Source organism: Hoplias malabaricus, chromosome 12 (assembly GCF_029633855.1).
Source record: "Hoplias malabaricus isolate fHopMal1 chromosome 12, fHopMal1.hap1, whole genome shotgun sequence".
In the NCBI taxonomy this organism is placed as follows: domain Eukaryota; kingdom Metazoa; phylum Chordata; class Actinopteri; order Characiformes; family Erythrinidae; genus Hoplias; species Hoplias malabaricus.
The window spans coordinates 30,154,638-30,181,584 of record NC_089811.1 but is presented as its reverse complement, the minus strand read 5'-3'; the positions used below and the strand labels follow the sequence as shown (position 1 = coordinate 30,181,584).

General features: G+C 38.8%; 1 protein-coding gene and 1 long non-coding RNA gene across 2 annotated transcripts in view; one reads left to right on the top strand and one right to left on the bottom strand.

Moving 5' to 3' along the window:
* The first annotated feature begins 221 nt into the window (after window positions 1–221).
* Window positions 222–26,947, top strand: part of LOC136710465 (uncharacterized) — a 76,049-nt gene continuing 49,323 nt past the window's right edge. The window contains exons 1-2 of the long non-coding RNA XR_010804630.1: window positions 222–267; window positions 16,815–17,025. This is a non-coding gene — a long non-coding RNA (uncharacterized lncRNA). The remainder of the gene's footprint in view (window positions 268–16,814; window positions 17,026–26,947) is intronic.
* Window positions 11,784–18,367, bottom strand: tnfsf11 (TNF superfamily member 11). The gene is made up of 4 exons (XM_066685981.1): window positions 18,165–18,367; window positions 16,242–16,271; window positions 14,046–14,178; window positions 11,784–13,954 (listed from the first exon to the last, which is right to left on the bottom strand). The coding sequence occupies exons 1-4, from the start codon at window positions 18,348–18,350 to the stop codon at window positions 13,533–13,535; spliced, it is 771 nt and encodes a 256-aa protein (XP_066542078.1). The 5' UTR covers window positions 18,351–18,367; the 3' UTR covers window positions 11,784–13,532.

Sequence of the window (26,947 nt, the reverse complement as noted above, 5' to 3'; positions counted from 1 at the left end):
TTAAAATATTACATTTAAAAACGCTAACATCCAAAATTATGGATGAAATATGGTATTTTTTCCTTCAAGTACCTTTTTCAATTTTTTAACATTTACAATTAAAGTTTTAAGTGCGCTGCAAACTCAGTCTCTCTCTCGGTGCGAAGATCAGTTTCGCTGCGGGACCAGCTCAGCATTTTCTCTGGGCGCGGGAATGCGCATGCTCTGCGGTGCTGCCGGTGAACAAATGCCGCAGCTCGAGCGCGCTGCCCTTCACACTTTTCTGAGGTAAGTCCACAGTCTGTAAACACAAAGTAATCTATCGCCAGGTTTAGAACCCGCGGCTACATTTTAGCTGCAAGACATTCGTGTTAGACTGATTAGGTACGATGCCAGACAATCTAATACTAGCTAACGATTAATTTTAATTTGACAATGGAAGACTGTTAGCTTACTGCTAACTTGCTAGCGGTCGTAAATTTGGCCATTGTTAATTAAGCTTAGCTAGCTAGATTTTTGCAGTTGGTGTTGTTTGTAAATTTTGACAAGAATTTCAGGCATATTGTAGCTAGCTAGCCACTTGAAAGATTATTTCATATGGAGCTGCCATGAAATGTTATTCAACACGGAATAATTAGCTGAAAAAATGGTTTAAAAATAATGCTTATTTAGGCTTATATTTAGGTTATATTTTCCTTGGTGAGGATGTTGTGTTTTAAAAGGTTTCCACTATTATTACAAGACAAAGAACCCTTTTTGCTAAAAGTGTATGATTATGGAAAGCCTGTTATTTTCTGTTCATACCACGCTACATAACTGAAGCACCGTGTTGAAATGACATTAAAGCAACAAGATACCATTTTAACATTTACGTTTTTGAACATTTCTAAAACCAAGCACCTTAACATTTTATCAAACAAGTAATCTATACTTTATAAAGGAATAGCGCCTCAATGGGAACTAGATATGTATTACTGACTTACATCACTATAAGGGTCAGACTGATAAAAAGGTGCTGTCACTAATCCACGGTCTCGTTAATTTTGAGTAACACCTCACTCTGGTGTTTTGTCTTTAATCATCCGGAGATTTTGTCCGTTTTCGTTTAAAGTTAAACAAAAAGCTTTGCAGATATATTTCACTCTTCAGAAAGTCAGTAACGGTGAGATGTGTCCGTGTATTCCTGTCATTACAGGGACACAAGATTACTTTCTGTTTGTTAAATATATAGTGGAAAACAAAAGACTGGGACACAGAAATGCCTCCAAACATAAAGAAGAGACTATGATAAATATTACCTCAACGTTCCACACATTTCTGTTCGAGGCTCCAGTAAAACACTGAGCTGCTCACCGCGGTGGATGGAGGACCTACAGTGCTGAAGCGGCGCGAGTGTGTCCCAATTCAGCTCTCAGTTCTCTGACCCCTTGAACACTTCAACCCTCATGCTTTCTCCTCACTTTTCAACAACAACATTAAAATGAACACTTCAGTGAAAGATTTGGGGTTTATGACAAGAAATGGGATCAGGGAGAGCCTGCAGACAGCAAAATCCTGGACATTTTTGGCGACTTCGAAAAAATTTGAAATTTTTATGTCCCAAAAGAGGACGTTTGGTCACAGCCGAAACGTTCCAAATTAGTACACGAACTGGAATGTGAAATGTGGCTTAATTAACAACAGACGGTGTAGTAGCGCCACCTTATGTTCTCTCTGTGAAATACGGCTGAACTAACATTTTCTACTCGCGCATGCTTGTTTCAACATAGGGGTTAGAGGTGAAAATGCTTCTTCTAGGCCGGCCCGGTAGACAGTCTGGCAATAATAAGAATGTGTTATATGAAAAATGAATTCATCATAAAATTAATATTTTTCATGTTTTAAAATCAATGTTCACATTTTGGTAAAGAAACATCCATTCATATCATTTTTTTAATAATTTATTTAATATTTACGAATATTTACCAGCCCTGTGAAGGACTGGCACCCCCTCCAGGTTGTATTCCCGCCTTGCACCCAATGATTCCAGGTAGGCTCTGGTCCCACCATGACCCTGAATTGACTGTGAGGAGTTGGTGTGTTCTCCCTGTGTCCGCGTGGGTTTCCTCCAGGTGCTCCGGTTTCCTCCCACAGTCCAAAAACACACTTTGGTAGGTGGATTGGCGACTCAAAAGTGTCCGTAGGTGTGAGTGTGTGAGTGAATGTGTGTGTCTGTGTTGCCCTGTGAAGGACTGGCGCCCCCTCCAGGGTGTATTCCTGCCTTGCGCCCAATGATTCCAGGTAGGCTCTGGACCCACCGCGACCCTGAACTGGATAAACGGTTACAGATAATGAATGACTGAATGAATATTTACCATATGTTAATACCATAAACCGTTTCCCAAAACACTAAATTATGAATAACTTGTATGCTTTTGTTTAGGCATGAAATACAAGTGCTTCCTGTAACATTGTGCAAATTGTGCTGGTTGAAATTAGTAAATGGTGTTTCTGACCATAATGACAGTAAATAAAATGAATAACTAAAGCCCAGCATACACAAATAATTTAAGCTAAAGCAACACAAATTATCCCAGGCAGTCATTCTTTAAATCACGTCTATACTTAATAAATTGATTTAGAAACAAATGACACAGCACCATTCTTTCTTCAATCTTTCCATAATGTTTCACAACACTCCCCATCAGATGCATTTAGGCATAATAGCCTATAGGAAGATAAAAATAAACTATCCTGAACAGTTGTGCTGCAATTGACCAATACATTCCATCTTCTAAGGGCTTCCAGACTTGGAGTTTAGGACCATTCAAAACAAGGAATGGTTTTTCCATTACAGTTTCCACACAAGACTGATATTAGTTTGTCAAACCATCCAATACAAAGAGAAAAGATCTGAGCAAACATCCCACAAAGTCCCAGTGAGGGGAAGCTGATTAGCTCCAGGATGAACTTTATTCATAAGGAATGAAAGTCTCTGACCAGTATAGCTAGACTTAAAGACACCAGTAAATGCTAGAAACTGCCTGAAAGCATGTGTTATCTTCATCATGATGATTATTAAAAATAATATCCATTATTAAACTGTAATGTTTCCTTTCCATTCATGTAGACTTAGATGGGAATTAGAGTTAAAGTTTAGCACATAATGCTGTGTGCGCTCAGGCTCTAGTGTTTTTCAAGTGAGTGGGCTTTTTGAATATGTGTTTGTATTTTTGGATGTTGCATGAGTATGGCTCCTGTCATGGAGTTCATTACCCAGCCTCTGTAATAAAAAACAGATGCGTCTGCTGCTGTAGCACTCCACATAACGACACCAAACTGATACTGCTTCAACTAACCACAGAGGCATAGGCAGATATTGAACCTCCTTTGTGAGAATAGGATCTTTATGTTGCCACAAGGCAAAGCTTAGAACTGCTTGCAAAAATTTGTTTAGGCAGGGACTGTGTAGCCATGTGTGATTTGGAGTAATATAAAAGGCTTCTAAACCTGAAGACATACAGTACACAAAACAGATTCAACCTTTACCAGACAGTACCGGTGGGGAGGGGTTACTACATTGTTAAAATACATAGTACACAGCGTTCTAGTTTTATTTTAGAGAATCTCCTTTCAAAAGCCCAAAACTATCCCTAATTTAATTTGAAGAAACCATCCATTAATGTATCTATTGTACACCAGCATTATTAGAGCACAGAGGTGTTATGAAGAAGTCGTCTTTTGGTGGGCATTGAGATTAGGATTTTCCTAAATAGGTTATATAATTGTTACATTTTTTTAGAAGAGCAGGAAAAAGGAAATACAATTTAAGCATTCAATTTTTGTAAAGGGGTGCGACAAAGTTTTACTGGGAAAACTCCTTCCCCTTATAGAATCAAAATAATCATTTCATATATATATATATATATATATATATATATATATATATGAAATGATATATATCATTTGATATATATATATCAGTTTCTCACTGATCATAGTAATAAATTGCACTAGTATTAACTGTCCACAGTCAATGCCCTCCATATCCCACCCAGAGACGCACCCCTTTTGGAACCGGTGGGCAAGTGGTCAGTATAACGAATAGACATGTTAAATTTGTTCATTGATAAACATAATTTCATAACATTTTAATGCACATTTCATAAAGATTCAAAAGCCTTAATTGTGAACACATGATACTGCAGTGCAAAATAGCTGACTCTCATATTCCTTCAGTTAAGGCAAAAAATAACCCCATTGTTTATAACATACTGGAATAATCCCCTGCTAAGAGATGTGTGTTTTCATGATGGCTGTTCTGAAATGGATGGCAGCTTTACATTATTTTCCCTGCACTGGTTCCTGGGCAGTAGCCGACTGAGAAGGCAGGGCTGCACCAGCAAGGCACCACATCAATGCTGAGTTTTGTGCGAACACTCCAAATGATCTTGTGGCAACATCAGGTTTCTTCACATTCCTGTTTTTTAGTTGATTTTGTGGGTTGAGAATGGAAATGTGTGATTCTCTACAAGGATCAGGCTTCTTAATGTAAGCCTTCAGTTTCTCAGTGCATCTCATTTTCATCTGAAATTCAGGCTTTCAAATCACATGTTTATGAATTACGTCTGTCAGGCTGAGTTTGTTCCTAAACTTTTAGCCATGTGGCTGACAATTTAAAAGCCAATACAAAGATTCTGGTATTTTTGTATAGCATCCACTACAAGCAGACAGTAACTAATTTACAAAAAAAATTTCCAGAAATGTTAGGACACTTTGTAAAATGTAAACAAAAAATGCAATGATGTGCAAATTATTTGAATCATATATTTAATTGTAAACAGCACTAAGACAATATTTCAGAATATTGATAACTGCGAAATGCTGTTGTTTTTGAAAAATATTTGCCAATTTTGAATTTACTGCCAGCAACACACTCCAAAAAATTGTTGCAGTTGCTTGTTTACCACTGAGTTACATCACTTCCCGTTGTAACAGCAGTCTGTTTGGGAACAGCAGAGACAAATTGCTGTAGTTTTCAAATGGAATGCTTTCCCCATTACCCACTGTCTCCGTTTGAACATTTGAAATAGTGTATTTACAGTTTTCAATTAATATTGTGTTAAAGTGATTTGAACATCATTGCATTCTGTTTTCATTCACATTTTGCACAATGTCCCAACTGTTCTGGAAATGGTATTTGTCTGTAAATAAATTTGCATATTATTTTTCATATATTACTCTTTAGTTAATTCCATATATAGTGCTGCTCATCTTACCACATGCATGCTCTTATTTAAAATAATACTTGCATACTTCTTTTGTGGAAGTCAGGTTGCTAAACCCTTACAGTCTTATTGTACATGATAGGTACTCTATCTGGGTTTTTCAGTGTGTCATATTTAGAACTTGCCACAACTAGTTTCCAAGTGAATGTTTGACGTTTGCATGCATTACTTGACACAATTTTATGTATTTGAATAAAAAACCACAGAGATTATATCTAACCTAACCCATAGCGAGATCTGCTTTACAGCAGCTCATCTTGTCCCCATTTGATACAGGTATAGATAAGATCCCAAGAACTTGGTAAGCTCACATTTCTGCAAATAAATCTCATGCATAGAACAGAACTGTTAAGATATCATCAGTTTTGGGGTCTCGTAATTATCTGGAGTATGTAAAGGTTCTGGGAATCCTTCACCAAAGCTAAGTTTGCGGTTAGCTGCTATGTATGTACGTAACCAAATCGGTCTTAGTCATTGCTGTGTCTCCAAGTCCCTTACTATCCACACATGATGGTACTGCAGAGAGAAATCAGCACCATATGAATAACATTCCACTTGACCTACAGCCTGAGTGTGTTGTTGCTGGCAGATTGGGGAATTTAGAGGTTTAACAGACATAAGTTTATATTTGACAAGTTCCAGCACAATCCTGAGATGATTCCTTGATTTCCATGTCTCTGAGGCCTAAAGTGATGTTTGATGAAGATGTAAGTGTAATCCAGTCAACGTTCAAGAGCACAGACAAAGAAATCTCTTTGTTTCTGCCCAGTTCAACACACCCAAGAACGTTTCTCGATTTAGAGGCTAAAAGACACTGCCAACAGTTTAGTTCACCTAGTTCTCTGAAGGCTTCTACACAAAATTTTAACATGATGATTTTTCTTAATATTTAAATATGGAATGTCATATTGATAAGGCTCTTATAGAAGCAGTCTGATTACAGGGGGAAAATGTAATCATATTTTGAGTGTTTAATATGTGGAATAACCTGATCTTCTAACATCATTATCAATCCACAAAAAAAAAAATCCAGTCACAATTGTTTTCTTCCTGCTTGGGCCGTCAGCAAGCAATGCACAGACCGGGCAGCACTGTAGATCACTCTGTGGATCAATGAAGAAACAAGACAAAAGTTAGTGTCTCTACCAAACCAACAGTTATATCTGAACTGTGTCAAAATACTTATTCCTATTTAATAATGTGACATTCGTGTTTTTCTTTAGAACAAAAAATACTCTTGAGTTTACATTGAGGAGTTCAATGATTACAAAACAATATCGTCATTTGTTTTTCAATTCTTCTCAATCTCTGCATAAGGTCTTAAACTATTTCATGAAATTTCATGTTCATTGATTCCATAAAATCTCATGCTTTCTGGGAATATTTCACATTATTTTAGTTACTGACATATATAAGTATGAATTAAAATGAAAATAGCAGCTTAATTTGCTTTAAAACTGACAATTTTATTTAATTGACGGAAAAACCCGAGATCGCTACGGAAATTCTTGAACGCAACCGTGACGTCACTGGTGGACAACAGCTGAACAACGCCGCAGTAAAACACCGTTATGACTGACTGTTATGACAGTATCTAGCTAGCTAAATAACCAACATTATTCATGACAATAGCCTAGCAATAAGCTAAACTCAAATATAGAGGTACCGTTATTCTTGTAAATGTGATTGAAGTCGAACCTCCGTAATATACTCCGTAGCCGAGTATAATCTGAGCCACAGAGTTTAGCAAGTCAAGCTAACGTTAACTAACACCAACTAAAACAGGTGAAGTAAGTGTACTTACCCTGTTTACCTCCATGTTACAGAGGCTCTTGAACACCTTTCGTTGGTTTCCTTACATGCCCATATTGTTGGAAAAGCGCCAGTGAAATGAGCACTACAGATAACGGAGTGAGCAGATGGTCCTTTCCAAAGTGCCCATTTAAAGTTGACAAATTTAGTCCATTTTCTGGATATTTTGGGATCTTTGGGCCACTGTACATTGAATTATTGCAGCCAAAAACAACACACCTTTTCGTCATTTTGCATTAAATTAAGTGCAAATTCTAGACTTGTTGTCCACCATCTACGTCATATGCAAGACGTTATGCTAGATATGTTAGAGTTTTCGAACCAACAGTCTTTTAAACCTTATTCCTTGAATTAGTAAGAAATAACATGTTTTCTGACTATCAATAAACACAAGTTAGGAACTCAAATTCCACTGTATTTATTTGTTTGACACTTTCATATCGCTGGTGCTTAGCCTTTAAGAACAGTTACAGTATTAAGATTCAGTGAATTTTATAAAATGGCCAACACACATTTGTCAGAGTGTAATGGAGCTACAATGGTGGCTGTTTCACACTACACCAAAGTATTTCTATGAAAACAATCATAATTTCATGTTGCAGATATCATCATGTAGTTTTAACAGGGATAGACATTCGGGTCCTCTTGGATTAATGATCTCAAAATGGTTTTTGTAAATGCTACGAAAGGATTTAATTTAATTAGCTAACTAGCTAAGTATTATGTGGTCATGGCAGCAACACCTCAATCTTGTGTAAAGCATTTTATACTTCTCTAGACACAACAAAACCATACAGATACTTCATTCAACACTTACTTAACAACATGTCCATGTAAACACATAGTAGTCTCAGAAACATTTTGCATTTGTACATAGCCCTCTCACGAGTGCAAATGTGAAACTTGTGAGCACAGCGAGAGGAACTGCACTGGTCATAGTCTTACTCTTACACTGTTTTGCATTCTCGAATGGTTTTTACCCTCTCAATTTTAAAGTTTCCCTTGCGCGGCAAGTTCTTTTTTGTTTGGTTCCTTCTGCACTGAAGAAGATTCCCCTCTTGCAGTTTAAAATGGGAGGGATTGTGTCAGTTTAACGGCATGGTCAGATCTGTTTCTCTCAGTGAATGCTATTATAGACTTGTATGACTGCCTTATAGACTGTATATAGCTCTGCCTACTGAGGGAAACCTTCACAGAGTTTAGAGAGCTGCTATTTTCCCCAGGATAGAGAACCATAGAGAGTCATGATAGGCCCATATTCAATTGTATACAATGGGTTCAGATCATAGAAATATATGATATACATACAAAACTCAAATGACACGTCCTCCATGTTTGTTTTAATGTAGAAGGATTTTCCTAGTAGGCGGTCTGAGGTGGGCAGTCACAGAACCAAGAGACATCCTCCAGTAGCATTCACTGAGAAAAACAGTCAAAATTCCTCTCAAGTACAGAAAGAGCCTGAGGGAAAAGAGCTTGGTGCACAAAGAAAATTTAAAATGGAGGGGGTAAAAAAAATGATAGAATAATAAAAAAAAAACAACAGTTTAAAAGAGACACATGATCAATGCATATGCAAATTGTGAGTTTTACATTTGCGATCGCAAGGGGGTGCCAGTCCTACACAGGGCAACACATACTCACACATTTACTCACACCTATGGAAACTTTTAGCCAATCTACCTACCAACATGTGTTTTTGGATTGTGGGAGGAAACTGAAAGATCCGGTGGAAACCCATGAAGACAGTGAAGGTTTTGAACCCACAACCTCAGAACAGTTGAGTTCTGTGATAACATTAACCCTTAGGAAACCATGCCACCAGAGCCTTTCTAAATATTAATCACAGACAAACCTCAGAAGAGGATTTTTTAGATTCCAAGACCCTCATGGAAGTGGCTTGTAATTTATGATAATTTGACATGGGCAATTAGGAGAAACTTCAATATAATGATATAGGTTTTTTACGTTTGAATACAACCCTATTTCAAAAAAAGTTAGGATACTTTCTGAAAATACATTAAAAACAGAAATATGCAATTTGCTCATTCACTTGAACCATTATTCAGCAGACAGCAGGACAACAAATATGAACATAATTCTATTTGTTATATATAAATAAAAATGAATACCATTTTCAGTAGGAGACAGAACTGGATTGCAGGCCGGCCTGTCAAACACACAGTCACTGTCTGTGAAGCCACGCTGTTGTAACTCGTACAGGACTGGCATTGTCCTGCTGAAATAGATATGGAATTCATGGGAAAAGATGTCACCTTTGCTGCAGCATGAGTCTCTCCAAAATAAGAATACAAGCCTCTACATCAATAGTAACTTCACATTTCTGCATATTACCCATACTCTGGGCACTGATGCACCCCCATGCCATCACATATGCTGGTTATTATATTGTAATCTTTGGCTTGCTGAATCCAACATCCATTTTTCCCCAAACATGAGATGAAATGTGGACGTATCTGACCACAATGATGCAGTTTCAGGTTGCATTTCTTGATGCTGTGGTGGACTGTGTTGATTTAAACACACATTCAGTCCCTGACACTTTTCATGGTTTTATGAACTTTGGATGTTGTCTTTGTTCTTTAACTGACTGGCATGCGCTTTTATACTAAATCTTGATTACCTCATTTATTACCAGTTAATAATTACTAATAATGGAAAATTACACAGCAATGTTACTTGTATAACCTTTCAGTCTTCTCATTGTTTTGAGTGTGTTGGTAGAATAACATTTCAATTTTATTTTTAAAAAAATGCAATTAGGTTTGTCAATGAAAACACTGAAAATGATTTCTTCATACATTTATCAGTTGAATGAAAGTTCAAGTGATTTAACAAACTAGTGTTAAGTATTTCTTGCAATTTAACTGTCCCAACTTTTTGGGAAATGGGATTTGGATACACGCTGGAGTATGAAATTAACTGGATGGCTAATAAAATGTAAGTAATGCATTGAATTAAAATGTGTATCAATTCCACATTAATAAAATACATCAACCAACTCTTTCAGTTTCTTTTAGTTAACCATTTTTTTTTGCAATAATTGTGTTGATGTGATATATCGGATAAATGTGGAGAAAATATACGTGTTTAAACCAAGGTAATTCAATGCATTATTATTAAATTGTCATGTGAAATGTGACATCATCAACAAGATCACTAGGTATCCAGTTTTAGAGCCAGTATGCTTGCTTTACCAGATACAACAGTTAACTTAATTCTGAGCTATTCATGCTCAGGGGATATGAGTGCACTCATGCAAATCAGAACCAGTCAAGGACTTTTCTGCCTTGATGGATCACAGTGATTGGAAATGTGCTGTCCAAGGTCCTGAAGCCTGTGGGAGTACTAGCAGAGGTCAGTAGGGGGGCCTTTGGTTCCTCAGAACCAAACTTGCGTCTTTAAGTTCAAAGATTTGAGGTCTTATATATATATATATATATAATCACATGCCACCCAGTAAAAATAACTGAGTGGAGCTTAGTCTGCAATTTAGGAATGTGTGAGCGTGCAAACAGCCCAGTAACCTTAATGCACATAACAAAGCTCCCAGCTGCTTCATAAATCTACATCTAACCTTGAAGCCATTTCCTTCTGACCACAAAATGCCATAAAACAAGGCACCCTGAGTTTTCTGATCGTATAACGTATCAATGTCTCCACTATATGCTGACTAAGGAACCATTTAGTAACAAAACATGATTTCCTTCCAAGTCCACCAACTATCTCAGCCTCCTGGACACTTTCGGTAATGGTTCCATAACACGGTGCATTTGTAGGGATATTTTAGTGATTAAATATAAAAATGCCATCCCTCAGAACTGAATTCCAGCTGACTTAAAGTAGTAAATGCCTGCAGTTGTTGACATTTAACAACTGCATTTAAGTGCTGACAAGAAACATACCTCCTTACATGTGGGAGGGAAGAGGAAGAAAAAAAAAAAAAAAACAAAACAAAAAAAAAACCCCTTTCATTCCAGCAAAGCATATCCTTAATATCTTTAGTGAAGAAAACATGTGTACACATGGTGGAGTTGGCCCAACGTGCAGAGAGGTCTACCTCTCAATGCCAAGTATTGCGAAATCAAATGTCTTCTAAAAATGTATCTACAGCAGAAGCTTGCTGTAACAAAAGCGATAAAGAGATAGTAAGTTATTACTATCTCTTTTAAATAAGAGATATTACTATCTTTACAATATCGAACGTGATCGTCTAACATCTTAAGACATTGGTTTTTAAATATTTGAAACAATAATGTCTACATGCCATATCTCGAGTCTTATGGTAAAAATAGGTGGTAGTTGGCACTGGGTAGTAAATATGGGATAATCAGCCCTATATGTGGTCAGTGTGGTTTTTGGCTTTCTTTAAAAACCCACAGTGCTTAGACTGCAGGTCTGTGTTGAGCAATGCACAAATGTCTTATAAATCTCCGCCAATGAAACGACAAAAACAAACTATCCTCTTGGCCCATATATTTGTTTCTGAAATAAACAATAGAATGCTGTCAGCTTTCAGAATTATGCTACTAGGAAAAACAAGATTTTGTGGGGGGAAAAGAGGAAAAAAAAAAGAAAAGAAAAGCCATCAAATTACTGATTATAGCATTCAGTTTTTTCTCAACATCAAGACAATTTACAGTGGAAAAATAAATAAATAAATAATAATAAAAAAATTAAATCACATTGCAAGGAGCAGGCAAAAAGACAACTGAATAAAGTTGGTGTATTCACAAAGCTAACTGAGCATTCCTCCAGACAAAGTAAAAACCCACTTTCCTTCTGTACTCTCTGCCTTTCGCCTGTATGCTTTACTTAGCTGATGTTGATGGCGTACTGAAACCTACTGCAGCTGAAACGATTAGCTAGTAATATTTAATTGCTGAAAAGATCTTGATAGGAATCATTCAAAACCATTATTCTGTGAGTAGCAGCAATGCGAGTTAACCTTATTAACCCAGGAATGCAGCATTATAAGCATATTTAGAAAAAAGTATTTTTATTAGTTAAAGATATAAATACAAAAGATTTGATGAGATATGAAAAATGTTTGAATTTTAACTCTGAAATTTAAACTGTGTTGAAAAAAATTGAACGAGCATTTAAACACAGAATAGTCCAAAAAAAAAAAAAAAAAAAAAAAGATACATAAATACAAAGTTCTTAATGAGAAACCACTCAAAATAAACTTTCAGAAGGACCCCTGTGCTTCCCATTAAAAAGAAAAGAAAAAAAAATAAAAATAACTGACCTCTGAGAAAAATGGATCACAGGCTGATATAAACACTGTACATAGTTTTAAAACATTTTACAAATGATCCATCCTTCTCATCATAGAAAATAAATAAATATGTTTAGTGCATTTTCAAATGAAAAACTCTTAAATTAATGTATGTCAATCTTTTAATCTCTCACAAAGACAAAAAAGACAGTCCAGCTATCTTGATTAAATTTCTGTCTGAAATTTTTAATTAAGGCAATTTTTCATAAACCCCATATAAATGCCAGGTACTGTGCGATAGGCTGCTGCAGATATCCAGCAACTACTTTTTATTTTTCTCTTTTAACTGTACTCTTGTTAGTGCTGACTGGCTTTGTGTTTACTAACAGAGAAAATTATATTGCAAATGATATTTGTTCAAACTTCATAAATCTTGAGTTTGTTTAGTCATTCCAGTCATGTAGACTGCATAATACACCGCACTAAATGATTTTGTCCTTTTTTAACACACTTTACATAACTAGTAGATTATTTATTAAGTGCTGTATCAGACTTGTTAAAAAAATCTAAAAAGGAAGAAAAAAAGGCTAAGCATAATGCTCAGCTCAAGGGGTGCCATGATTCAGTTTGAGAATCAGTGTTCGAGAAAGTGCCAGCATGTAGCGCTGTTGTTATAAGCCTGTGTCTGCCTGTTTGACCTGCCACCTGCAGCCATTTGGGCTTTAAACGTTCACCATAAATCCTTAATTTATTCTTAACACCTACCTGTCCACATCTGCATTGCCACAGTTTCTACATAAATCTAATGGGGCAGTCTTAGAGCTTTGGGCTATATGTTGGACTACAACATAACAGTTTACAGTTACAGTTTTTAAGTAATGTCTGCCAAATGTAACAGATGTCAAATACTTGAACCTACTGATTCAATTTTGCAACATTCAATTTTCCAATTGGGCGGCACGGTGGTGCAACAGGTAGTGTCACTGTCACACAGCTCCAGGGTCCTGGGGTTGTGGGTTTGAGCCCCGCTCCGGGTGACTGTCTGTGAGGAGTTGGTTTCTCCCCGTGTCTGTGCGGGTTTCCTCTGGGAAGCTAATATTAGCAATGTTCAACAAAAATGAAAGTCAAATGTCAGTGATCTAATGTAAGTGCTCAGTTTTTTTTTCTATGAACATTAAAAAAAAAGGCTGAAAATGTGCATTAAGAAGTTCAGTAGCAAAAACAAACAGATGTCAGTTGCTCAGTTTAAAAGCACCAAAATAAGTGCCCTCAGGTTCTGGATCCAACAACCATGAATTGGATACATTGACAAAAATGCCATCACTTGCTTTCAACCGAGCACTTCTTCCTTGTTGCACGCAGTACATGTTGTAGCTTTGGTTACCCCACTGCAGCGTCCCTCCACTCTTTGTCAGGAGAACAGGTTTCGTCTTGGATTGGGTGTGTATCTCATGGAAAATATACTGAATCAGCTGGACGTTGCTAACATCCTGTTTCTTCGTGGCATGGTCAGGGGCATAGCGAAAACAGGTCTTGGCATACACATAGTACAATCCTTGTTCTTCCATTAGGAGTCGCCCATCGTGGTATCTAATCTTATTCAAAGTGCCTCGAACTTCATCCCAGTAGACTGTGGTCACAGCGTTAGGATCAGCTGCAAATTAAATCACAGTGGTTCAGTAGACGGAATCGATTATTAAACAAAATATAAAGTCTGCCAAAACTAAATGATAGCATTTGCTTACTTTTTGAGAAGTCAATGGGGGCCTTGACCGAAAGGTGAGCTACTGCAATTGGATCTTTAGAATTCTTTCTGGGTTTATCCTTTTTCCTTATGTCTCTAAGTGCATCAGCCATCAAATGTTCAGAATGAGCCTCCTGAGGATGGACAGTAAAACAAATGTTGGATCTGAAGAAAAACTGCAGTTTTACAATTTGATAACAAGACTTTACACAGCAGCTCTGACTTGGAGGCCCTGTGGGATCAAAAGCTAAGCCATGCTGCTGAATTGGTTGGGCAAATTTTGCTGACTTCTTATACTGGTGCTGCAGGAATTGACAACTTCAGCTGTAGCCTGACAGGATCTCTCCCATAGTACCTGCTGCCAGCCAAGGATTTCATTATTTATAATCAAGAGATTTAGACTGCAATTACAAGATAAAACCAAGCAAATCACAAATTACAGCACACTAAACTTTAAATGCACTTTTTTGGTGAACCTCTATTGTTGCAGTGGTGCTCCAATTACAGGATGGAAAGCTGCATTACCTGGTGACATGTACTGATTTTGTAAGTACATACTGAGGAACGACTCCTTGCACCGAGTTGTCTGTATAGCAAACTGTACTTGCTCAGGTGCAAGTCTCTTTTTGAATGTACTACTGTAGCTATAATAAGTGAATGAATGTAAATTAGTAAAGTATCCAAAAGTTGCAATGAGTCAGATTTTGGTTTTTCCAGCCCTTGAAGCTGTAGCTGTTGAAAACTTCGCAAATGACTCATGATTACAATCAGTGTAATGGTTTGTTTTGTCTTCTGATTGACCAGTGATTTCTCATAAGCCCAAACTTATTCTCACAATTCCAGTGGCTTATTTAGCTTAAATATTCTACTGGAATACATAAGCACAACACAGAAAATGTTTCTGAAACATAACACTAGTTCGCAGTCTCTACCAAATATTATGACTACCATCATACAGCAAACATTGTAACCCTGCAAACTTAAAGTCCCTGATTAGCTGATTTTAGTGCAGAATTCTGGATGTTATTCAGATGCTGTGACCATAAGTTTTGGTTGACCACAAACAAAGTGCAGGCCAGTATATACAACCTCTCCAGTTTGACTGCACTTGAGCAATAAAAAACAGAACAAGAGACATGACAGATTTAAACACTGGCCTTTTACGCTTAGATTTAGCATTTTCCATGGGACGAAAGTTAAAAACAATATATTCGTCACTGTCAAACTACACAAATTTTCAGCCTGACAGATCGTAGTGAGTATGACCAGGAATGATTACCCAAACTCTTAAGCATGTAATGAGACAATTCAGTTATTTCCTAGAATGTGGTGGGTGGTTTATGTTCATTCTTATTTGGGAGAATTCAATAAATTAAATGTATTATAAAAGTGCAGCAGAAAAATATAAACTTTATTACTTTTATCTTTCCTGTCATCAGCTTATTCATCCACGCCTGCACGTGCCGTTATGCAGTTAATTACTACCCGTACTGATGAGGCCATTTCAAAGCCCACATACCAACATAACAAGCATTCCAATCCTTCCAGCCCTCATTTAAGGCGGAGTAATCAGAACACCACATCAACATGCAGCTGTGCTTTTTTGGATATAAACCAACTTCAGGTTAAATAAACATGTCCCTTGTAAATGCAAGTGATTTGGCCCATGATAAGCAAGTTAAATCCTCATAGTGGTTATCCTGACACTGAGCAGGCCTGTGTTCTTGGGCTTGACCTTTATACACGCAGCCCAACCACCATGGTTAAGGAAATGTTTTACAGCAGCTGTGGTATGCAGCACAATGTTTATCCTCTGCTTTAAACAAATTATGAGAAAACAGCAGCTCTAAGCACATACTAAAGAATGCAACTTGGCAATCACTAACAAAAAGGAACATTAGTTTTACCACCTATACACCATTTTTTTTTTTACCTTTTTATTTTTTTCTTTTCTTTTCCAAGGAAGGTAAATACATTGTTTCCTGGTTTATGCTGATGAAAGAAATGCCTTTCAGCTAGCTTTCACTAAATTCTTTTCTAAAATTTTATGGGAAATGCAACAGTGTACCAAAATATAATCTGGGCAGCTTTGGTGTTACTGTTAACTCTTCTTCAGCCAGTAAAGTAAACAGTATCACAGTAATGACACTGTAAATCAGTGTAAAATAAATGTCAATAATAATAAAATAAAACTCACCTTAACAGGCTCAGTGGATGACAGGTTCACCTGTAAAACAACAAAAAACATATGTATTCAATCAAGAAAAAATGCCCGTAAAATGATATTAATGGCTTGATAAATTACAGTTATCTACTTTGAAATGATTATCAAATAAAAAGTTAGCTTTGTTTTTTAGGGGAACATAACCTAACCCATCTCTGAAGAATAAGCATTAGGAAGCGCATTAACCAAAAGTATGAGAGAGAGAGAGAGAGAGAGAGAGAGAGATAACCAAATATGAGAGAAATCAGAGATTTTTATTTTGGTAGAATTATTCATTCAGCCTGATTTTTGAGAGGAGCACAGTTAATGAAGACCTGAAAGCTACAGCACTTATACAAGAGCATCAAATCCATGGCTCTGTGCTTACAGGTGAAACGTAATGGGAGGGAAAAAAACGAATTCCTATTTTCAAACAGAACTAAATATCAGTAGCTTTAATGATTTGTTTCCATTGACAAACTTTCTTCCTGCAACCTTTTCCAAAATCATTCAGAACTTTTTTTGCCAAACACAACCTAATAAGTTTCTCGTTTGCATCTGCTGCAGGGCTTTCCCTCCAGGACACGAAAAGCCTCAGCCCCTCACTGATGTTTGTGCCAAAGCCTCTAAAAACAAGATGCCATTATTCTTCAAAACATTCAAACAAGAAAAGCTGGGTTTGATTACTGCAGAGTACATGTATTGACAGGCCTGAAGCTTTTCCCATGCTAGTTAAACTGTGAGGAGCACTGCAGCACGAATCAGCCGATGAGAGCTGGTAAGATCCTTACAATGTTTTTTTTTTTTTGTTTCATATTTTTCTTTTTCCATACACTTCCATCTTAAAATGATCTTTCATCCAAATGGGGACTTTACAGAGAATTACTGCTCATTTGTCAAGTCCCATTTTCTATTTCCTTTTACATATTTAACAGTATATATCAGGGTATACGTGCTGTAGTTGTCAGTATTTTATCATATATTAGCACTTCAATGCGAAAATATGATGTATATGAAGTTACATTGACTCAATACTCTGTTTTGATGCCAGTATTTAAAAGTATTAAATACATCATAAAGTTATAAATAGGTACCAATATACATGTATGCACCTTTTGAAACTCGTGTAACTTATGTATCTAGACCTTAGAAATCAGTGATGTTTTTCTAAGGGACATTTCCTTTGTCTGTGGCGGTTCAACCTCTCCTTCATACAATGCAATTCACATCTGGAGAACTGGTAAAAGTTAAAACGATAAAACGATAAGAAAATGTAACGCCGTGACACCTTGAAAAGTCAAAACCTGCGACCCTCGTGTTCAAGTGAATTGATTCACCACTTCTCTCTAAACTTCCAGTGAACCGAGAACAGACCCCTGCCTGAGAAAAAAAGACATTTCACACAGACGTAAACCTCCGAATAAGTCTCAGATTGTCGGGACTCGAGCTCTTACAAAGACTTAAAAACAAGGAAACAAACTTATCGAGATGGAAAATCAAGAGAGTTACAAAACACGCGAGGTAAAGCGGCACCATCTCTGAGAAAAAGGCTTTCGATGTCAGAGATGATGATCTTCAAAGGCAGCTTGAATACAACGTTTAAGATAAGCTCCAACCGCCATTTCCAGCTCACTAAGCACAGCGGAGTGCAGCAGTCCCTCAGACTTCCAGAGGCCAGGCAGGTGAGGTACAAATGAAACAAAAAAAGAAGAAGAAGACAGCAGCAGAGCAACATAAAAATAAAACTTTAGCTACAGCACTACAACACTGTTTTTCGACGGCAGGCGGTGCGCTTCAGTTTTACTAAAACAAAACCCAGAGATTTCCCGCCGTTAAAGCGTGTGTTATTTTCCTCCGCCGGCGGCGGGTCGGCGTGCGAGCTGTAGCCGCGGCTCGGGGTCATGAGTGCGGCTTTACCTCGTGCAGATAACCGGTGAGGTGCAGCAGGATGGTGACACTGGAGGCGACCTGCAACAGCCCCATGACCGCCAGTGTACCGAAGAGCAGCGGTCTGTTGGTGCCGTGCGCCGCGTGGAGCCGCGCCTCGCCTTGCTCCATAACCGTTTGATTCCGCAGGTACCCGCGATACTCATTAGCTGCCATCAGCGCTCGCTTCTCATTCAGTCTGCTGAGTGGCAGGAAGTCTGTAATGAACAGAGATATAACAGTGGGGTGGGCTGACGCAGCCAGCCAATCACATCTGAGAGCACAGCGCGCTGATAGGCTCGACACTCTGCCACATTAACGCGTTTGAAATAATGATAATATTAATAATAATAAATCGCATAACAGCATTCTACAAACAAATCAAACTTCACAATATTAATTCTGTTAGAATAAGATGCATCGCTGATATTTAGTAATTGTTAATACATCAGATTATTTTTACTGGGTTAATGATTATCATCTGTAGAAATTGTTCTCCACCTATGACATTTAATTTAATTATATCTTTTTAAAATGAGCATATTAGCATTAAAGGGCAAATATCCAAGATTTATATGTAATTCTTTCAACTTTCCACTTTCAACATTTGTGTGTGTACATGTACCTGAACCACATGTCAGTGACATAGCGGCTTTCTTTTTTTTTTTTTTTTTTTTTTTCATTTTTAGGGATTTTAACATTTTTCTTGTTTCATAAAATATGAAACACCCAGTAAATTACATACATTGCATTTACCTGCCAGATTCTGAACCTGTGTTCAAGTCCATATATGGACACATGTTCAGGTCACCTATTCCATGACACTGATGCAGCTCCATATTTTGACAGATAAGGCCTTTGGCACTGAATAATCAACGTTTGTTTTTTCCCAAAACAAACAAGCTGAAACGTGGACTCGTTTGAGCACAGCACGTTTTCCTCTGAGATGAGAACGCTGCATAGAAATGATAAATGGCTTTCTTCATGTGTAGAGATTCATATTGCATTTCTTGATTCAGCACTGAACTGTGGTAAGTCACAATATTTTCTGAAGTACTCCCTAGTCCATGTGACAGTAGTAATCTCACACATTCATAGATTTTTTTCTAGCCTTGCCCTAAACCAACTGAGATTTCTCCTGAGATCCTGAATCTTTTCCCTTTATTATGCACAGGGAACTATGTACACTGTATTCTCTTTGAAGGTTGGCACAAACCAGAGAGCTGAAATCTTGGCTTTCTAAGAGTAAGCTTTTACAATCTCAGAGAATGTAAAATTCCTAGTAAAATGCTTATTAATATTTAATAATGTAACATCAGATATCATTAGGCCACATATTTGAATAGGGCTTGATAAAATAGTGCTAAAATGCATAAATGATTACAGAGCACAGGAGAGGGCTTTGTTATTCACCGGCACACAGTGGCAGGAGGGTGTGGGGGGTGGGGGGATGGTCAAAACCTAAGTCACTACTAAATGCCTGAGTGCTGCCGCTTGAATGATTGAGCCACTGAGGTGACTGATAATTTTTGGTTGACTCACATGGAAGTGGTTAAAAACATGCAGGATATGACTCCTATGTATTGGGTAAATAGCTTAAAATTAGCAGCAGATACAATTATAGAATTACAATTCAGCAGTAATTTGTCTAAAGACAATAGTAGAGTCCTTGATCTGTCAATACAGTTGGACAAAAGAAAAGGTCATTGGTAATTGTGTATTAAGGCTTTGTTTATTTCTGTTAGTGAGTGAGTACTGTTTCACTGTATCTGCAGTGTGTCTGATTTAAAAAAAATTTTCCTTTTAATAACTGACAAACACAACTGCAAATTGCACACTCATTGTGGACACTGCATGTTGTCGCAGTCACACAGCTCCAGGGTGCTGAGGTTGTGGGTTCAAGCCCCACTCCTTTTGACTGTCTGTGAGGAGTTTGGTGTGTTCTTCCTGTGTCTGTGTGGGTTTCCTACAGGCGTGTTCCTGCTTTGTGCCCAGTGCTTCCGGGTAGGCTCAGGACCCACAGCGACCCTGAACTTAAGCAATTACAGATGATAAATGAATGAATGGATGTCACACCTCTTACAAATGAAACATGTTGGAAATTGCCATTTAACCTAATATGCCTTATACACTGAAGGATCACTGGATCAGGAACACCTACCTACACTTATTGTCCAATTTATCAGCCCCTCTGACCATACAGGAGCATTTTGTAGTTCTACAATTACAGACTGTAGTCTCTCTGTTCCTCTGCATACCATTATCCCCATTTCACCCTGCTCTTCAATGGTCAGGACCCCTACAGTGCAGGTATTATTTGGGTGGTGTATTATTCTAAGCACCACAGTGACACTGACGTGGTGGTGATGTGTTTGTGAGTGTTCTGCTGCAATGAGTGGATTAGACACAGTAGTGCTGCTCGACTTTTTAAACATGGTGTCCACACACTGTCCATTCTGTTGGACACACCTACCTTGTCAGTCCACCTTGTAGATGTAAAGTCAGAGGCAGTAGGCCTTCATCAGATGTTGTTGGCTGAATATTTATAGTTGGTGGATTCTCAGTCCAGCACTGACACTGAGGGCTTTAAAAACTCTAGCAGCACTGCTGTGGCTGATCCATATGTACCAGCACAACAGACACTAACACACCACCACGTAAGTGTCACTGCAGCGCTGAGGGTCCTGACCATTAAAGAACAGCGTGAAGTGGAAATATGAAAATATGCCGAGGAACACATGGACTACTGTCTGTAATTGTAGAACTACAAAGTGCTCCTGCTTTTATCGGTGTAGCTGATAAATGTACAATGAGTGTAGATACAATGTAGGGGTTCCATATACAGTGATCGATCAGTGAACATGCACCAGTTTAGCACCATTTGTAACTGATTCTTTCATAACATTGACCAAACATTTCACCCACCCTGGAATAGTTATTTAGTTGTGTATTTTATTGTTACACAAATTGTAAAATTGCCACCGTATAGCTTTAAATGGGATGCTCTGGAGCAGCTGCTAATGAGCTTTGCTGATCATAAGCCTGAGAGGTACAACATTTGTCTTTTAAATTTTGACAAATAATCTCAGTGTCCAGTTTTCTCTGTGCTTTATCAGGTCAAGTGTTATTTCCACAGGAAACTCAGTTCTGTATAATCTAAAAATATCAAAGTTTGAGCACAGTGTGGTTAGATAGTGATTGATGGAAAGCATCTCTACAAGCCACTCAAGGAGGAGCTGCGGATGCTGATCATATGATGGATGCATGCGAGTAAATTCCCTTTTTTTCCCCTTCTCTTTATTAGCACGAGTGCTACAGTCTTGGTTCTCTTAGCCTGAGCCCTGTGTTCTCACAGTTCCAAGAAGTGTTTTTATGCTTAAAAATAATCTGAAAAATAATGGTTTGCACACATTATTTTAAGCAGCTTTAGTGACAGAGTAAACGAGAATTTTGCGAAATCTCAGAAAATCACTGGGTGTCAAAAGAGTTCATGGACAAAACTTGGCTTTTGTGTCTTTAACCTAAGTCCTGCAACCACCCTGCTCTGAAATCATTTAGTGCAGAACCATTAGATTGCTGCTTTTCAAAACCACAAATCGCTCTCTGGTTACTCACTGTGTCGTGTTACATTTGTAATTGTATTTGAACATTCTGGCAAAGCTGATGTCAGTCCACCTGAATTTTTTAAACTTGAAACTGAGCACAAGAATGGACAAAAAAAGAGTTTGCTTTAGATAAGCATACTCAATGAACTTTTGAACTTTGGCCAGCCTGGTGCTGTCATTCTCCAGTGATCCACATTCTGGAGTCATTAATATACCGTGAGAACTCTTTTTCTTTTTTAGCAGTGGGTTTCTCGTGCCTTCAGCTATTTTCCGCAGAGTGCAGGCACTAGGGCTGCGGCAGGAAGGTTTGGGTAGTAGTATTTATACCCTTTTGTTTTGCCATGTGAGCTTTTCTTGCCCAAGCCAGGAGGTCGTTGAACAAGCCGAACCCAATGCTCCATCAGAATATAACGGGCAGCAAAAAACACCGTACAGAGAGCAAAGCAGCTGCTGAGAGCAAAGCAGTCGAAACCACTTGTAGGCACTTTTCTGTGTGCTGAGCATGGTCTCTGGAGGTTATTATTTGCTCTCCTGTGAGCGGGGTACTGTACACACAGGATGAGAGTGCGCGTGTGCCAGAATCCTCCGCATGTTTCGCAGACTGTGGAGTCACCATGAGGGTGTTTTTTTTTCTGTTTCTAGACTCCATGTGGCTGTCTTACAGTATTTCAAGCCAACCACCTTCTTAGCATAAGTTTCATGATATTTCAGCACTTCAAGACGGACAGGATGTCAGCCATGAATTATTAACACTAACCCCCCTCCCCCTCATCATCCTCCACCCCCCTCTGCAAGTAAACCCCAAGCTGGGATAGTTGTAACACTGCCCTAGGGAATTGCTCCTGTTTTTTTTGGTGTAGGCTTTAAGTTGTAGAGCTCGAGGTTTTCATTCTGCCTTGCTCAGAGACAGTGTAATAACACCGATATGAACCAGTGAAGAAGGTCAAATGGAGAAATGTTGCCGTTCAGAAAGCAAAGAGAGGGACATGAAAGAACACTCTGTTGTCTTTCTTCTCTCTCCCACATCCTGTGTGGTACGTCCATCCCAGAGCAGAAAAAGTCCTTCAGCATCTTCCCCTCCCCTCCTACCTCCCTCTCATTCAAACACTAAAACACGAGAGCATGTTTGGCTGCGTGAAGCACTATTTTGTCTTCTTGTGCTGGCCTCTGCACTTTAGACCTTGTTTGAAGGCACTGCGTAGCAACAAGCGTGTTTACAGCGATCCCTATCCACTTAGACATTGCTCATGCAGCACACAAGGGGGAGTTTGTGGTTTTAACCTAAGTACAAATTTGAAGAAATCACTTAAGATCAAGCGTTTTGTGTTATTCCAGAAATAATGTAAGATGAGGCAAATTCAGGCAATTATACACAGTACTGTGCAAAGGTTTTAGGCACCTGAGGAGCTGTTTATCTGAGGAGCTGTTATTTCCTTTAAAAAAATAAAACCCCTAACCCTACTATAAAAAACATTACAATAAGCATTGATTTTCTATTTTACTATTTAATAAATACTTGATGTTAAATCAAATGGGCTGTTGATTTAACAAGTTCATACGATCAAGGAGAATATCTGAAAACATATTTTGTCTTTCACACATCTACTACTTTTAGAAAAACAATCTATATCTATTTATGTTCTCGTATTTATAGTAATTATAATTTTATACAAGCATCATGCTTAATGAATATTGATTATGTAATATAATTTTGTGTGGCACGGTGGCGCAGCAGGTAGTGTCGCAGTCACACAGCTCCAGGTTTCCTCCCATGGTCCAAAACACACGTTGGTAGGTGGATTGGCGACTCAAAAGTGTCCATAGGTGTGAGTGAGTGTGTGTGTTGCCCTGTGAAGGACTGGCGCCCCCTCCAGGGTGTATTCCCACCTTGCGCCCAGTGATTCCAGGTAGGCTCTGGACCCACCGCGACCCTGAACTGGATAACACACATAACTGGGTTACACATAATGAATGAATAATATAATTTTCTTAGGTGCCTAAGAATTTTGGATCAGGAACAGCTACCTTGTGTCTACACTCATTGCCATGTTATCAGCTCCACTGACCATACAAGAGCACTTTGTATTTGTACAATTACAGAATGTATTCCACCTTTGGCTTAGCATATTTCCTTATTCCCATTTCATTCTGTTGTTCAATGGTTAGGACCTCCACAGGTCAGGTATAATTTGGGTGGTGCATGTGTTAGTGTCTGTTGTGCTGGTATTGAGTGGATCAGACACAGTAGTGCTGCTAAAGTTTTTAAAGATGTCGGTGTCTATAAAATAATGGGCGGCGTCCTGTGTACACTGAAGACTACAGGACGACCAACACAAACCTCAGCACCAGATGAGCTACTGTCTCTGACTTTACATTTACAATGTGAACCATTGATGTAGGAGTCATACCTGGTCGTTGGTGGTCCTGTAGGTGTCCTGAAAATTGAAGAGCAACAAGTCTGTAAAAAGAACGACTGTAAAAAAGTGTGTAATTGTAGAACTACCTAGTGCTCCTGTATAGTGTAGACACAATGTAGGTGCTGCTAATCCAGTGGTCCTTCAGTGTATATTAGGGTTTGGGTGTTTTCTCTGCTGTCACTGGAGCTAAAGAGAGTAAAATAACAGTGAAATAATAACTTTGTGAAAGTAGAGAAGGACCTCAGCACAGCTGCATTAAAAAAAGCCTTGAACTGATGTGGTCCTGGGTGATGAACTTATGTGACTCATGGTGATATGAAAGTACTGACAAGTGCCAGCATGCCCAAAGTCTTGCTTACTTTGACTGTGACACAGCAAAATGGCACACAGGGTCCCCTACATAACCTCTTATTTTGATACGTAATCCATCTGTTTATGGCTCGACACAGACGGATCCAGTGAACAATTGGCTCAAATTAATACTAACACACTAAAAGCCTTTTAATCGGCTCTTGAGGATCTGTCTAGGATTACAGCAGAGTCTGTAATATGCTTTCCAGTGCACTTTTGAGTGAAACAGGATCATTTTCTGGAAAATAAATGGCACCCATCCAAACTGAAAGTAAACACAATGTTTTTACTTTCCTCAGAGAGGCTCCCAGCACACAGACACAACTGAGTTTTGATCTACAGTAGTTTTGAACTACTGATTTTCCTCAGTTTTACACTACGATGCACACTCTCCTTTCTGTATCATTACAGTCTTTTGATTTGGAGATGAACAATGCGTAGTAGGAGCAGTGGTAGACCAGTTCAGCTGAAACACTGCTTGGAAGCCTGATAGTCTCTAATTATCCATACATAAACTGTAGCTGCCCCTCTCAGTGTGTGCAAAGCCACATCCACAACTCTTCTCGATGGACTGCCGCTTATCCACAAGGTCTAAACATGCAATATGTCACCACTTTAGCAGTTCTTCCTCCGCCGTCCGCAGACAGCTTCCTGCTTGTCTTTCCATCAGTTAAGCACCTAATTAGAAAAGCCGCACCGCTGCCCTTCTCGATCTGGCTCCAGCCCTCCTTCCCCCTTTGGAACTCTGAGTGAACTGCACCCAGAGCCCGTTCCAGCTGGCAAAAAGACTGTGCTGGCCTACTGACCGAGCTCTTACTGCCGTTAAGGTGATACTGTAAATTCATTCCACCACTTAGGGTCACCACAAACAGCAGTAACATGACTGGAAATCACTGAGATGTGATCCTGACAAACAGCCCAGAAAAGCCTCCTGATTCATCCACAAATCCCCACATCTAATCTCTATTTCCTACACTGCACTGTATCCATGTAAATAGGGAGGTGCTGGTACTTGGGGATTAAGAGTTGAGGAGGCAGATGGAGGACTGATGTCATGGAAGGTGATGAAGGAGTGTTTGTGCTATCAACAGGTCATGAAATACATGAGCTCACGAGATGAACTCATCACAAGAAAAGATCAACATGATCAAAGAGACAACAGCAGTGAAAAATAGGTGTGGGACCTTGTTGTCAACCATTTGATCATGATGTATTTCCTCGTCCTGTTATGAACACCAGTGTTTGCCAGCCCCTCAATCCACCCCGGCTGTTTATAGTCACACAAGTCAAAATATTTTCAGGTGGGGAAATGTTGACCTTTCTCCTTTAAGAGCTGTTTTCTAATGCCTGTAAGTTCCTCTTCATTTTCTCATGTAAGACCTTCCTTTCTTCAATAAACACTGATATTTTGGAATGACTCAGCTGTTCCTAGAGTGAGAGGAGGATCTTACTGATCTCTCCAGGCTAGAGCTCTCCCACGGTGGGACTTTTCCATGATAAACATGGCCAGGCTGGTCCAGCGCAGGGCTGTGAGTACCAAGCCGCTCACCCAACCCACACAGTCACCCACCCACCCATCCACACGCACGAGCTCATTTCCACCCAGCCTGCCCAGCCCACAAACACAACACAGACCACTGCCATGTGCGTCGTCGTGTTGTCTGAGATATCCTGGAGACAGCCACTCGATACTCCGTGCTGCGAGGTAAAACAGTGATGCATGGCAGATTGGGAGTAAACAGCTCAGTACACTCAGCAGCCATGGGCATGGCCCCTCTTGTGTTTCAGCTGCCGCGCGCTGTGCCAGGCCTCTCGGTGAGCCCAACACTGGTGGCGGATGTGGTGCATCTGGCAAACGTCAACACGTTCATGCTCCAGGAGATTCGAGCCATTTTGGTGGTTATGAGATATCAGCGTTACGTAGTGAGAGCTGGCAGCTGATGGAAATGAAAACACGAATAAGCAATTACAGGCAATTCAATGCTCAGAGATGTGAAAGGCTTTATTAAAATGATTTTCTTGGCAGTTGCTCGTTTATGTTTAAATGAAATTCTGAGAGCCCGTGGAAAGTTTGTGTGTTTATGCTCTTTATGGACATTAATGAAGGGAGGAAATGATTCTGGAAAAACTGCCTAACTTTCAGGGGATAATTGATGAGAACCTGACCAGTGGACGTGGACATAGAATCAATTATACAACCCAGTGTACATACTTTGAAAATGATTTGTTAAAACCAATTAAGAACACATCTGTTATTGTTTAGTTTAACTATGCAAAAGGCAAACTGAATCTTTTCAGCAAAACATTAATTAAATCTTTTATGGGAGCGAGACTTGGTGAAGGTTGTAGGTGGAGTTCCCCTTTACATGAAATATTTACCATGCTGTAAGTCATGAATACC